The sequence below is a fragment of the Gopherus flavomarginatus genome, chromosome 2 (assembly GCF_025201925.1).
Source record: "Gopherus flavomarginatus isolate rGopFla2 chromosome 2, rGopFla2.mat.asm, whole genome shotgun sequence".
NCBI lineage: Eukaryota > Metazoa > Chordata > Testudines > Testudinidae > Gopherus > Gopherus flavomarginatus.
The window spans coordinates 263,743,184-263,758,061 of record NC_066618.1 but is presented as its reverse complement, the minus strand read 5'-3'; the positions used below and the strand labels follow the sequence as shown (position 1 = coordinate 263,758,061).

The following is a 14,878-nucleotide window of genomic DNA, read 5'->3' as shown; positions in this document are numbered from 1 at the left end:
GCTCATAATGTGTAAGTCAAACAGAAAACCAGTCAGTTTATCTTACTACCTGTTTTAATCACTGAAATGTGATTCCCTACTGAACTGTGCACATTTCATCTCTAGGTTACTGGTTCAAATCCATTCCATGTCAATAGTGACTAAAAGTTGATTGCAGTTTTATGGTGGTTGCCAACAGAAAGGCGAAGGAGTGTGTGGGAATGGGAAGTGAAGTAAACTCTGACCCTAGAGGTGAACCCTCTAGGTCAGGATTAAGCCATATTAACAGAACAGTGAGGAAAAGCTTGCACTGCTGCTATCCCTGCTGCACCTGTACAGTAGATAAACAAAATCTTCCAGTACATATTTTTCAAATTTGAGTTGCTAAAGATAGGCTTCAAAATCCCAGGTTACATACCTGAATAATAGACTGGATTTTCAAGTGCTGAGCACCCATTGAAGTCAATGGAAGCTGCAGGTATGGAAGATGGGACAAGCAATTGCTAGATATCCTAGTAATGCTATACAGGGGTTCTCAAACTGGGGGTCGAGACCCCCTCAGAGGGTTGCGAGGTTATTACATGGGGGAATCACGAGCTGTCAGCCTCCTCCCCAAACCCCATGTTGCATCCAGCATTTATAATGGTGTTAAATATATAAAAAAAAGTGTTTTTAATTTATAAAGGGGGGGTCGCACTCAGAGGCTTGCTATGTGAAAGGGGTCACCAGTACAAAAGTTTGAGAACTACTGTACTAGATGAAGATGGTAAAATTGTTAATGAAATAGAAAAGGCAAAAGTATTCAATAAGTTTTGAAAAAAGCAGGATGATGTACTTGTATCACATGAGGATAAAGAAGTATTTTCAAGTCCATTAGTTACCAAGATGTTAAACAACATCATCTAAGGATAAACATTTTTAAATCAGCAGGCCTGGGTAATTTGTACTCAAGTCCTAAACGAGTTGGCTGAGGAGACCTCTGGCTCATTGATGTTAATTTTTAATAAATCTTGGAATATTGGGGAAATTCTGGAAAACAGGAAGAGTGCTAATGTCATGCCAATATTAAAAAAAAATGAGTAAGATGACTTGGGTAAAAAATAGGGCAGATACCCTGACATCAACCCTATGCAAAATAATGGAAAAGCTGATAAGAGCTACACTTCATAAATAATTAAAGGATGGGGATATAATGTCAGTCAACGTGTTTTTATGTAAAGTAGGTTTTGTCAAATGTGTTTTCTTTCTTTCATGGGACTACAAGTTTGGCTGATTAGGGTAACTGGGTAGATTTTAATATACTAGATTTTTATAAGGTGTTTGACTTGGTTGTGTATGACATTCTGATATAAAAAAATTAACATATCAATAAAACATGTTAAATGGATTAAGAACTGGCTAACTGACAGATTTCATGAATGAAAAATACCTCTGAAAACAAGGCTATTTTTATTTACGTATTTTAAATATGGATATAGGGACCCGAGTTTGAACCCACTGGCCATAGTGTTAAAAGATTGAGACTAGCAGTGAGAATAAGGAGCAGTCAGAGATAGTTGTGCTATTGATTCTTGTAGGAGTACAAACATGTTGAAAACCTGAAGTCGTTGATCGATGGGATTCGTTGACACATACTCTTCTCTTGTGCCCACCGGGTAATGCCTGTTAACAAGAGCTGTCATCACAGAATGAGTGCAATGGCTTTCCAGCTTTTCACTCTGTGGACTGCTTTGTAAGAGAGAGAGTCTTTTATGGACTCAGACTCTCAATAACCAGTGCCCTATTCCTGGTTTCTGAACATGTTTCACACTGTGGAGCACCACGCAGGGCTTGATATGACACTGGATGTCCACAGACAACAGTGTGACAACCATGCTACCAGAACAATCCATGTGCACACATGTGACCGTAATCCCAGGGGAGCACTGAAGTTACTCAGTTAGGGTGAACTGCAAAGAATGGGGCAGACAATCCCCGAACCTGGTGGATATTCCAATACTTAGATTTATCAAACCAGCACAAAACAGCTTCTATAATACCTTACTGGTTACCCAGAAGCCAACAACACAGTTCCCTTAAAGCAACCCAGCCTTAGGCCTCCACTCAGACACCCAAATCAAATATGATGTGGATTATGGAAAATCTTATTCATCATATAAGGAAGTTCTACTAATCCCAAAGGATTAGACACATTACTGCCAGGTTAATGAATATTCCAGATCTTACCCAAATACACGCTTACAGCCAGTCCTTATTAACTAAACTAAAATTTATTAAAAAAGAAAAAGAGAGAGAGAGAGTATTGGTTAAAAGATCAGTATACATACAGACATCAGTACAGTTCTGACATCAGATTCATAGTAGAGATGGTGAGCTTTGTAGTTTCAAAGAGTTCTTTCAGAATTGGTCCACAGGTTATAGTCTAATATTCATATTCATGGTGATCCAAATAGGACTGAAGATCTCAGTCTTACAACTTAAGCTTCCCTTACATGAAGCATCAAGCAGATCTGAAATAAAAAGGATCAGGACCCAAGACATCTTTATACGGCACCAGGCTTCCTTTTGACAGCCTGGAGTCCTTAGGTGAACAATAGGCAATCATGGAGACTTTGAAGTAGACCTATTTCCTAAACATCACCCGTAATTAGCTACAGGGATTAACATAAGGCTATTGCCTGTTTTCCGCCATTCACAGGTGATTTGCTATAAATTTCAAAGAGAGATAAATACAGTGATATCTCTATGTTTACAGTTCATTTAAATGTTAAGATTTCCTTTTGATCTCTGAATTAACAGAATACAGCATAGACAGGATGTCTGATTACATTGTTAATCTCAAACAATATATATCTAAACACACAAGAACACAAACATTATCTAAAGGTTTGAATCTGGGTCAATTAGCCTGCAAGCTGCTTAACCCTTTCTGGCCAGGTGTCACAATACACAACAGTGTTGCCAGCTCTTGTGATGTTTTTCATCGGTGACGGATTGCAGCCAGTGCTGGAGCCTGTCTGTGGATAGCAGGAGAAGCTCCAGTCCTCTAGCGAATTTCAGCCTTGCCTCAGGGATAACCCCTCTGATTGGCTTCTTTTCCCCCCTGCCTGCATCCTGGGGTAGAACAGCCAATCAGGGCTGCTGAAGACCTGAAAGGTAAGCTAATGAGCACCCCTCTGCACGTGGCAACCTGGAAGGGGAAGATGGATGTCATGGAGCATCTGATCAACACTGGTGTGGATGTCAACTCCTAGAAAAGGAAGGGTCACAGCACTCTGCGTGATGCAAGGCAGCTCAACGGCTACAAGATCATTAAGATTCTGATGTTGTGCAGGACAGACATGATGGCCCAGAACCTAACAGGCAAGACCCCCCCATAGATCTGATGCAGCTATGCCAGGCAGACACCTTGCAGGCACTGGAGACACAGGAGCCTGGTGAGACAGAGGTTTTGGCATGAGGGATGGGCAGAAGAGGCACTGGTGGGAGATGGTGCTTGGTTCTGAGGAACTGGATCCATTTCATGACTCAGCTGTGTGAATCAATGAATAAAACCCAATAAGTGTGTGTGTGGAGTAGGGGGGAAGAGAACTGGATACCACTCTCACAGGAAGGCAGGAGAGGAGGGACCAAAGAGCCCAACAGCTCAGAGTGGCTCTGCTCCCCTCGTCCATCCTGTGAGCAGCCAGACAAGGCCTCTGCTCTTTCCCTGCCCCCTTGCAGAACCCAGCCTGGGAAGGGGCAGGGGTATGTGGAAAGAATCCCTACAGCTGCTCCCCAGCCTGAAAGGGGAAGAAGGGACCCTGCTACAGCCACCCTTCCCCCAAGTCCTGGAAGGGGGATGTAGAGACCCTTAGGAGGAGTAGAGGTGAGGCTTCATGGTAGTGGTGGTGGTGGGTGTTGAACTGATATGAGGGGCAGAATTGATCCATGGGATGAGTGGGGATTTGGGAGGCAGCAGCCATGGGGAGCTGAATGGGAGCTGAATTGCTAGGGGGCTGGGTGTGGACTGAGTGGCAGAACTGATATGGGGGTTGGGGGGCAGGATTGATTTGGAGATTGGGGGACAGAATTAACTGCTGGGCAGGAGAACAGGCACTGATAGGAGTGAGAGCTCCTGGAGTGGAGGCCAAAAATACCTAATACATTCTGGAAAGTTGGCAACACACACACACACACACACACACACACACACGATGGGCAGGGGGCAATCAAAAACTAAAAGGCAGAACAAAAAATACAGTATAATCTTATTTTTTAAAGTCTCATGATTTTTGAGGCTGGCAATTCTGCATCAAGGTTTATGTACAGCTTAAAGTTCCATTTCAACAACTTATTACCACACTTGGGATGCTGAATGTATGCTAGAGGAGGCACATAAATCTCATTGACACTAAATCATCTAGTGTGTCAAGGTCAAAATAACCCTCATCCAGTTCCAAGGAACAAGCTCCCAACATCTCATCCTTAGCAGGTTGTTCCCTGGAATTCTGTGCTTTCGCTAAAGATGCTTCTGGAAAAATGTATCCGAGCACAAGGCTGGAAAAATTAGCATTGTCCAAGCCAAATCAAATCAGACCAGTGAAATGACCAGACCTTTTGCGAGCATATTATAGCAGAAGCCTTTGTCTTTTTTTAGCACCTTTCCTGCGGGGTGTGTGACTAGCCTGAGGAGATGGGGTTGGGAGAGGAGGGGTATTCTCTGAATTCCATGATGAAATAGGTAGTTATTTACTCACTCCCTTTGTAACCTTTGTTGTCTTATTTGGCCATCAGTGTAACCTGTAGAACCTTAACCTGCTTCTGAACATCAAGACAGGACTTTGTTTTCTATACTTGAGTATCTCTGGGAAACCAGCTGTAACAATAAGAGGACAGAGATGAAGCTTCCAGGCTTATGAACATCAGAGTGCTCAAGCGGCATGTTGCTAGCAGGGCAGGACAGGAAGCTTGCGCTGCTGCTGTCCATTGTGCATCTGTACTCCGGATAAAGAGTATGCTGCTCAACCAGTCACATCTCATGTGACTACTGTGGAAAGCTCATTATTATGCAGTTTTTTTTCAGCCAAGCTCTTAAAGCTACACATCTTGCCTAGTGACACTGCCACCCAATCTACCATCCACGCTGCTGGTTCAGTTAACATAGAGGCCCAGATTCATTCCTGCTTTATTCCAGCATAAATCAGAGTGAACAGGACACCCTGCTTGAGGGGTTGCATTGTGGCAGGGCGGGGAGGGGAGGGGGGAAAGGGGAAGTTGCAGCAGAAAGAGGTTGCCACCTTTTCATCCCTCCTCCAGAAGGCTTACTGGGGACCAGTTCAGCCTGAAAACAAAGTGGTGCTGTTTGGGGAGTGGCCTTAAGCAGGCAGCCAGGAATAGTGCAACCTGCCTGCACCTGCTCCTATGGAGTCCTAATGTAAAATAAAGCTGCTTTCTCCAGGCACAACCCGTGAGGGAGTGGAAATGCAGCCGGCTTTTCCCTAGGGGTGAACTCTACTTGGGATGCAGGGGGCATGAATCTGATGCATCAAATGCAATCCCTGAGCAGATCTGCAGTCCCAGTATTTCAAGACCACTATATCTCCCAAATCCTCCTGCCTCTGCTCAGAACAGCAATAAAAAGAACTCTAGGATTTTACAGTGATGATACACGACAGTCAGAAAACCAGAGAGCTATGTGAGATCTGCAGTGGCAAATACCTACCAAGCTGCTAGGCAACTGGTCTAAATATTTTGTTAACACTTTGCTTAAAGTGTGTATTGATGCCTTTCTGCCTCTTTCAATATGAAAATGTTTCCATCAAATCCCGGGCTATCGATTCGGTTCTATCCTAAAGCAGGAAATGCTTTTAGTTGTTCTTACATCTGCTGGTAACTGCTGTTCAATATGCATGGGAGCCTTGGAAATAAAAGTGCTTTGTCCTTCAAGTGCTGCACCACCCTAGAGTGTTACTTTTTGTAAAATGTGAGGCAGGGAGAATGATGTTGTCAGACTCCCTCTCTCCTTTTTCCTCCTGAGAGCAGGTGAAAATCTCACCAAGTAGCCTCCTACATCATCAACAGCCAAGGGGGCAAAAAAACTAACTGGCTTCAAGACTGAGATTGATACATTTATGGAGGGGATGGTATGATGAGACTGCCTACAATGGCGTATAGCTGATCTGCGACTGCTAGCAGCAATATCTCCAATGGCTGATGATGGGACAGTGGATGGGGCAGGCTCTGACTTACTACAGAGAATTCTTTCCCAGGTATCTAGGTAGCGGGTCTTGCCCACACACTCAAGGTCTAACTAATTGCCATATCTGGAGTCGTGAAGGAATTTTCCCCAGGTCAGATTGGCAGAGACTTAGGGTTTTTTGCCTTTGTCTGCAGCATGGGGCAGGGGTTACTTGAGATTTAAACTAGTGTAAAGGGTGGATTCTCTGTAACTTGAAGTCTTTAAATCATTATTTGAGGACTTCAGTAACTCAGACAGAGGTTATGGGTCTATTACAGGAGTGGGTGGGTGAGATTCTGTGGCCTGCAAAGTGCAGGAGGTCAGACCAGATGATCATGATGGTCCCTTCTGACCTTAGAGACTATGAGTCTATCTGGCTGATAGGACTGCCACAACTCATAATATGCGGAATCTCCTGCTGCTGTTTCAAAGCCCCCCCCCCAGTCTTATGGGGCCTAGATATGGGGAGCTACCTGCATCCCCTCCTCAATGAATCTGCTAGGGGTAGTAAAGAGCCCCATGTGGAAAAAAATGAGGGAAGGCCAGAGGATCAGAAATAGCTTGGGGGTGATGGCTGAGGAGACCTGTGTGCATCCGCTCCCAAGAAGCTAGTAATCTGAGTGTAAGCGGAAATGGTCCCGCTATTGTGGGGAACTTTCCTGGCTTCTGCACTACCCTGGTGAAATGGGCTAGCAGAAGATCCGAGTCCTCTCTCCAACTTCCTTTACCCAGAGGCCTCCTTGCCCTTGAGGACTCCCCTTCCACTCTCCTGTCTGGCAGAGTCCTCGTAACTCCGACAAGGCTGGGCCCAGGATTCCTGGGGGACTCACCCCACACCCTGCTGTGGTCACCTAGGACAGAGGCTAGGGTGTTCCCACCCCGGGGTGCTCTCTCTGCACTGGATACTTCCCTGACTCACTGGTTATTACATACAATGTAAAGCAAATACAAGTTATTTAATTAATTTTAAAAAAGAATAAGGAAAAATGGGAAAGGTTAAAGGAAAACACATCACCCCACTCTCTTGGAGGGAACATTACAAACAGTGTCTCTGGAATGTCAGGGCAGTTCACAGTCTGTTCCTTGTAGGTCCCAGGCCTCCTTCTCAGGCCCTGGCTGTGCTGCAGGGATGCTGTGGGTTGGACACTTGCTCTGGTGGTGGCCACAGACCTCCAGCATCAGCCCCCCTTGGGTTAAGATCCCTCTCCCTGTCTGGCCTGCAAGGATCCTTGGCTGGAGGTGTCTTTCTGCGCTGAGCCCTTTGCCCAGGGTCCCCCCTTGGCTGGCCCCAGTTGCTCTCCCTGGGCTGTGTCTCTGGCTGGCCCAGCCCTGCTCCCAGCAGAGGATCTGCTCTCCCTTGGCTGTGTCTCTGGCTCTGTGGATGCAGCTCTCCTCCCAGCACAGGTCTGCTTTGTGGGCTGCTTCCATGACTCTGCTCCCAGCTCTGACCTGCTTCCTGGGCTGGCTGCTTTTCTGGCCACTCTGGCTGGGACAGCTTTGCTCCCCAGCTCAGCTTGGGCCCCTGCTTTCTCCTTAGCTCAGCCCCACTCTGTCTGACCCAGGCAAATCCAGCTCACACGGAGCACATGACCCACCTTGGCCTCCTGACTCCCTGATTAGCCTGCCCGCCCTGTCAATCAGGCTGACCGGGAGCATCTACCTCTCCCCATTCTTTTGGTACTGGGAGCTAGTCAACCAAAACACCCCAACTAAATGTTAGTAAGGGGACAACAGTCCCCTTACATGAGGGCAGATGGAGGTGCTTCATCTCCCTCCAAAGAAGGAAAAGACAAGTTGAAGGTGGCAAACAGGACAGCAGCTTAGCATCCCCACCCCCCGCGAAAATGCAGCAAGCCAGCAGGAGGGATGTGAAGAGGGAAACAGCCTCTCCCTCAGAGGGTAGGGAGCTTAGCAGCTGGTACAGTGATCCTGGTATTGAGGGCTAAACTCGCTGCTCCTGTATCTGCAGAACTGAAAGCATTCATCAACAATGCCTCTTGGCAGCTCAGGGTCTGCTGCTGTCAGAGAGGGCAGATTGGAGCTGGTTTACACATACACACTCTCCAGGATCTCTCATGCCTGGCTGAAGTGGGTGAATCTGTCATGGAGGACTTGTCTTCCTTACAGAACTTTGCCTTGTTTGAACGCAGCAGTAAAGACTTGAGTTAACTGACAGAATACTGACCATGACTTTTGGGACAGTGTAGGCAAGGACAAGTTGTGTGCAGCATTGTGTCACCTAACCATGAGTAAAGCCTACATGTGCAGTGATAGCAAAGGGAGAGCTGTGCAAATAACCAATTTTGTGATTTAGTGGCTGAACCAAAATATAGAAATTCCTTTCAGGTTAACCCAAAGATAACATTTTTCAATTTTTTGATGAAACAAAGTCAAAAAAATTGTTTTGGGGTTGATCGACACATTTTGTTCAACCCAAAATCTTTTGGTTCTCAAGTTTTTTTTACTTTCTATAAAAAATAAAATGGCAGTAAAATTAAAAAAAAGGTCATTGTGAATTGAAAAATCAAAATGTTTCAATTTGAAAATGTTGAAATAAAATGTTCTCATCTTTTTCAGTTGAAACAATTAGGCACATTCTAAATGAATTTGTGAAATGAAATGTTTCTATCAATCTGAACATGCATTTTTTCGCCAAAAAAAAGAATGTAAAATTTTTGCTCAGTTCTAGTCAAGGTGCTTTACAAACACAAACTCCCACAACACACCTGTGAAGCAAGGAAGTGTCATTCACTTCTGATGATGGAAACCAGGCTGAAGGTCTCTGGTCGCAGAAACCATGTCATCTAGGAAATGCATCAATTCCTTGAGCATTCTGTCTGTGAGACTCTTGTGGCCCTAAAAGGGCATTGCAATGCCTCATCTGAGTTGTAATTCTGTGCCTTATACTCCCATTTTCCTGTATGGGCTTGGCTCTCTAACTGGCCTACATCTCCCATAGTGAACCATGGCCAGGGAGTCGAGTGAGTACACTCCTACCACAAGAGGAGAAAGTGGTGCATCATGGAAGATGTAATCCTACCAGGAACCCCAGCCTATAGATGAGAATGGGCAGAAAGCACCTACAACTACAACGCCAATAAGGCATCACAGCACGATTTTGGATGCACCACTTTTTCTCCTCTTTCAATGGAAACAATTTCAATAGAAAATTTGCAACTAGTTCTAGTTTTTGTTTATTTGTGTCCCTAAAAATATACAGATACGCATATGGTATAACCTAGAAAACTAAAGTATATAAATATTCATGTCCATAGTGCCCAGTAAATGTCTGAATGGAACTGACTATTTTACTTCACCCCCTTTCTTAGCAAATGTAACACAAAGGCAGTTGACAGTGCTGGAGAATGGAGAATGTATCAGGTACGGCATGAACAGTGGAGAAATGGTATTAGTGAGACCATTAGTGGAACACTATGTCCATGTCTTGTGTTCACGCTTCAAAAAAGATGCTGACAAATTGGAAAGGGTTCAGGAAAGAGCTATAAGAATGATTCAAGGTCTGGAAAATATGTCTTTTAGTAAGAAACTTAGGAAACTGTCTATTTAGTTTACCGAAAAGGAAGCTAAGAGGTGACTTGATCACCTCTGCAGTGAAAAGATTTCTGTTAGAAGATGGCTTTTTAGCAGAAAAAGGCATAATGAGATTCATAGGTTGGAAGCTGAAGCTACATATATTCAGTCTAGAAATAACGATTAGAATTAGCCATTGGAACAACTTACCTAGGGATATGGTGAATTTCCCATCACTTGATACCTTTAAATCAAGACTGCACGTTTTTCTAAAAGATATGCTATAGCTTAAACAGAAATTATGGACTTGATGGAGGAATTATTGGGTGAAATTCTATGGCCTGTATTATGCAGAAGATCAGATTAGATGATCATAATGGTCCCTTCTAGGCTTAATCTCTGAAACAATGAACAATGGTAATGCCAGCTTCTGGAATTACGCTACCCCTATGTGGGTCTTTTATTGCCAAACAAGTTATCATAGTTCAGTATTTCTAACTATTTTTTTTTAATCTTCATATTGGATAATGTCCCTATTTCTTTTGACTGCTGACAAAGTCACAAGAAACCCTTCAAAATGAAACCAAAAGACTTGCACTCAAACAAGTAGTTTTGCAGCACTATCGTTTGTTTCTAAACTGGTCAGAACAGTTGCCAACTTGTGCTTAAAAGGTAGAGTTAAAAAACACCAGAGGAGTTGCTTGTACTATGTACATGTACAGTACTACTGCTGCTCAGAGTCCAGTGTCTTCAAATTAGACTCAGGAGGCAAGGGAAACACTTGCGTGGAGTTTCAATCTTCACCAAACTGTTAGGTCCTACAGTGTACGTCACCTCATCTTCATATACCCCTGGAGGCAAGCTGATCTCCTTGGTAAGATTTGTGTAGTTGTATTCCTTCCCTCTTAGGGTCCTATGCTCCTCCTCATGTTCAGCTGACACTTTAACCTTCCCATCTTTCACCTTCACTGTAACTTCCTCTGGGTCAAACCCCTTAACATCCATCAGAGCTAAAAGCTTATGATCATGGCATGAGTTCAACATCCTATTAACTCTTCTTCGTATGCTGTAATAAAAAAAAAATAAAAACAAGAAAATAAATTTAGGTCACCAAAAATAAATAGCCACCCATTCATCCAGACCATCTTAGAAGCTTTGGACAAATTTTTGAAATTCCTTTTGCTGAGGTCCTCTCTCTTAGCTACTTTCATTAATAATCAGGAATTTATCCCTAGGAAGTATCAAAGTGATTCTTTGTTGTGGGTAAGAGCTGAGATTACTTAATTCAGACATCTGTGCCTGGGTCCTGGTTTCAAATCATACCAAGAGGTATATAATAATATAAATTATATAAAGATCCCATATTTTCAATATTTACAAGTAAAATATTGTATTGTCAAATATGGATATGAGGCAGCTTTATCTAGGCCTTTAACCATATTTGAGGAGTTGACCTAGGAGTAAGCTGGAACAAAAGGTTCAATTTCTAAGATATCTATCATTTTGATTGAAAAAGATATTGATAAGAAAACAATCAAGATGAAAAGATGGGAGAGAGATTTGGACAAAGAAATTGATCCGGATGAGTGGGTCTCTATGTGAGAAATGAGATAAACACCTTCAATTTGTGCAGCACATAAAGAATTTTTAAATAAATTACAGTATAGATGGCATTTTACTCCAGTTAAGATCCATCATATTTTTGCTACTAGAGAGGCACTCTGTTGGAAGGCTTGTGGGGAAAGAGGAATGTGCTTGTACATGTGGTGGTTGTATGCAGGAATTAGATGGTTTTGAGAGGAAATTATTAAAGAGATTCATGTTATGACAAAATGCTGGCTTCCTGGAGATCCCCCAATTCGGTTACTTAATACTCCACTAAAGGATCTACACTTCAAACAAAATGACAAATTAATTTCTCTTTTACTGTTAGCAGCTAACTTTGTATGCCACATTAATACAAATGTGTCACATACACACACCCCTGCTGCCCCGCATGGAATTGTGGTATAGAAAAATATGGACTATCTGTGTAATAGAAAACCTCAAGTATGTGCACAAGAGGAGCACTAAAAAGAGGATAGTTATTTAGAAATTTGGTCACCCTTTTCAGCATACTCAAGAGAGGTGGGCTCCCTACCCAGCAAACCAAAATCTTTACCAGGTTATTTGAATAAGTAATATATGATGTAGTATTCTTAATGTTTTATTGTAAAAATTGCCTTAATAAAAAGTTTCAAAAAATAAAAAAACAAGAACAGAATTAAAATGAATTGAGTATACAGCATGGAATAAGAACACATTTATTTGATGACAAAAATGTAAATCAAAGTGTAAGGTCTATTCTCACATATTAATGCAGATAGCTGCATATTTTGATGCACACGACTTGTGGAATTGGCTACACCGTCAATGAACAAACATCCATGTGCTTTGATAATCAAGGGTTTGCGTGTTCTTAGGATGACACAACTGTGAAGATGAGTTCTGTCACCCTAAACACACAACAACCAGCACTCCTCATTAGCCAATAGACATCAATGCACGTCCACTTAAGAAATCATCCTAAATTTTCAAATTAAGGGTTATAATTAATTACATTTTCAAGTGAGAAATTTTGTTAAATGTGATCTGTACATAAGAGACACTTTTGACATGCACACACAAAATTAAATGTCTCCTGTGCAGAGCTAGGAGGGTGGCTAACTGGGCCATTAAAATAACATTTTGCAATGTGAAATGACACATAATCAACCAAAAACATGACTCTCATTCAAACTATTTGCAAAATATCCAATAGACGGTCCCAGTCTCAATTGTAACAGACTGAATGGGACATAAGAGACCAAATTCAATAGATAATATGTGTGATGTAGGAGTATATAGGACAATAAATGATGAACTAGACACTGCAAGTCAGATGAGGTTAGCAGTTTATTACCAGTATAGTCCAGCTCCAGGAATATTATTCCTATTATACAAAACTAAGATGATTGAACTTAGCACAACATCTAGAATTATATTTTTCTTCCTTTGTTAGAGTTCATGAATTCTGTGCTGCTGCCTGCTTGGACTTTCTATTCAATCACTTAGAGAGACTTAATCTTAGGTGAATAAATGTTGTGGAAAAGGAGTGATATGATTGGAAATCTACAGCGTCCATATGGGTTTCAGTGTTCTTTGAGAGAGGATGATATTTGATTTTTCTAGATTTGTAGGCTGAAATTCTTCTCTCATGTGACTGTAGTCAGAGCAGTACAAGCAGATGCATAAGGAAAATATAGCCAGTTTCAGAAACAGGGTGGCAAGGATTACACTATGGACACGATACTTGGGCAAAACTCTCACTGAAGTCATTGGCCCAGATCCTGAAGCCCTCAATCTGTTTTTACTCAGGCAAACCTGTCATTAACTTCACCGGGTTTTGCATGAGTAGCAACTTCAAAATTTGAAGTTATGCGTCAAATTCTGATTTGAATTCAGGTGGTGAAAATCCAGAGTATCTTCATATACCAGCACCTCCTCCACCTCCTCCTGCAGCAGCCTTTGGCATATGATGTGTAAAGGGGCTGCGCGTGCACTATAGCTATTCTAAGATGGAGAAGCTGTTACAATGGAGAGAATTTAGAGCAGCCCCTAGGCTGCTCTCACTTCTGCTACGGTTAGTGTAAAACCCAACCCAGAGATGAAGGATCACTATACAGCTCCCTCTCCTCCAGCTCTGTCACATCCAGTGGAGACTACGCACAGCAGAAAATATAAGCCAATATTCAATTCTCAGTGTGTACTGAAAACATCACATTTTTAACTGGCAAAATAAAAACCTCACCTCCAAGCACAATATTTAACAGAAGTTTAAATCTTGTGTAGGGGGGAAAACTTCAGTTAAATAAGATATATTAAAATAATTTATTAAGTACAAACTACCAAAGTCCCCACCTCTTAATGAATATGATTCTGTCTCACTAGCAAAGGATTTCTTTTCCTTTCTGGTTTCAGATTGCTCATTAACCCTTAACTCAAATGACAAGTTTTTTATCATTTATCATAGCTTTTCATTTAGAACTAGATTCTGATTCCCTCTATACCAGCGTAAATCTGGACCTCCATTGAATTCAATTTCATAATAACAAATACCCAACTCTTAATAGATTGAATTACTCTGGGTTTACAGTAAGATCAGAATCTAGTCCAAGACTACATCTATGTATTCTCATTTAGTTTTACCTGTAGTCTGACATTTAATTTGTTGCCTTAAATATTTTTAAATTATATCCTGTTTTTTTCCATAGTAAGACTACAATATTTAACACTCAGATGGTGCATATATAATTACCTCCATACCTAGACTACATCATTACAGTTTTTTACAAACACTTACGGTTCCTACATTTCCCTGAAGTTGAGTGTTGTCTATTATCCTGTTTACCCATTTCCACTTTACTCAAAACTCAGCTGCCAAATTCCTTTCTTTAATTCAATTTAAAGAGTACTACTGGCTACAGAAGGCTAATAAAGAAGCTCATTTACCTGCCCATTTCTCGCTCTGCCTCCAGTTTTGCTTTAATGGCTTTCTTCTCCCAAACTGTGAGGCATGATGGTGGATGGCAGTCTGGGTGTATAGCACACAGGCAATGTGGATAGGGGTGTATTTCACACCCACAGTGTGGATGCAGGTGTATATCACACAGGCAGTGTGGATGCAGGTGCATATCACATAGGTGATGTGGATGCAGGTCCATCAGCCTTATCTGTCTCCTTATTTCTCTATCTGCCTTTCTCAAATCTCGCTTGGCATCTTCCAAAAAGCGACAGCACAAAGACATCTTAAAGCTTTAAACCATATTAGTGTACGAGTACAACTTTTGGTAACTTGCACTCGTGTGGGAAAAAATTGTCTTGCAAGCTCTGGCCAGAAGTTAGTTTAAAAAACAAACTGCAGATGCTTTAGCTATATTCCAGCAGGCATTTTATGACATCATCAGCATGCAAATATGTCACAATCCTGCTGTTGGCATGGGAACTGCAATCAGTGGCTGTCTCCCAGAAAGCTATTAAATGCAAAATACTACATGGATTAAACACTTTGGTTGGTATTTCATACCCACACAAGTTAGTCAATTCAACATTCTGGATAATTTATGGATT

The 14,878-nt window shown here is 42.1% G+C and overlaps 1 protein-coding gene across 1 annotated transcript; it reads right to left on the bottom strand.

Moving 5' to 3' along the window:
• Window positions 1-10,480: 10,480 nt before the first annotated feature.
• On the bottom strand, window positions 10,481-14,556 carry ODF1 (outer dense fiber of sperm tails 1). The gene is made up of 2 exons (XM_050941384.1): window positions 14,261-14,556; window positions 10,481-10,796 (listed from the first exon to the last, which is right to left on the bottom strand). The coding sequence occupies exons 1-2, from the start codon at window positions 14,554-14,556 to the stop codon at window positions 10,481-10,483; spliced, it is 612 nt and encodes a 203-aa protein (XP_050797341.1).
• Between the last annotated feature and the right edge of the window lie 322 nt (window positions 14,557-14,878).

Coding starts and splice junctions, on each gene's coding strand:
- ODF1 (XM_050941384.1), bottom strand. CDS start 14,556: ATGTCTTTGTGCTGTCGCTTTTTGGAAGATGCCAAGCGAGATTTGAGA. Junction 10,797..14,260: donor GCAGAGCGAGAAATGGGCAG/GTAAATGAGCTT, acceptor TTTTTATTACAG/CATACGAAGAAGAGTTAATA.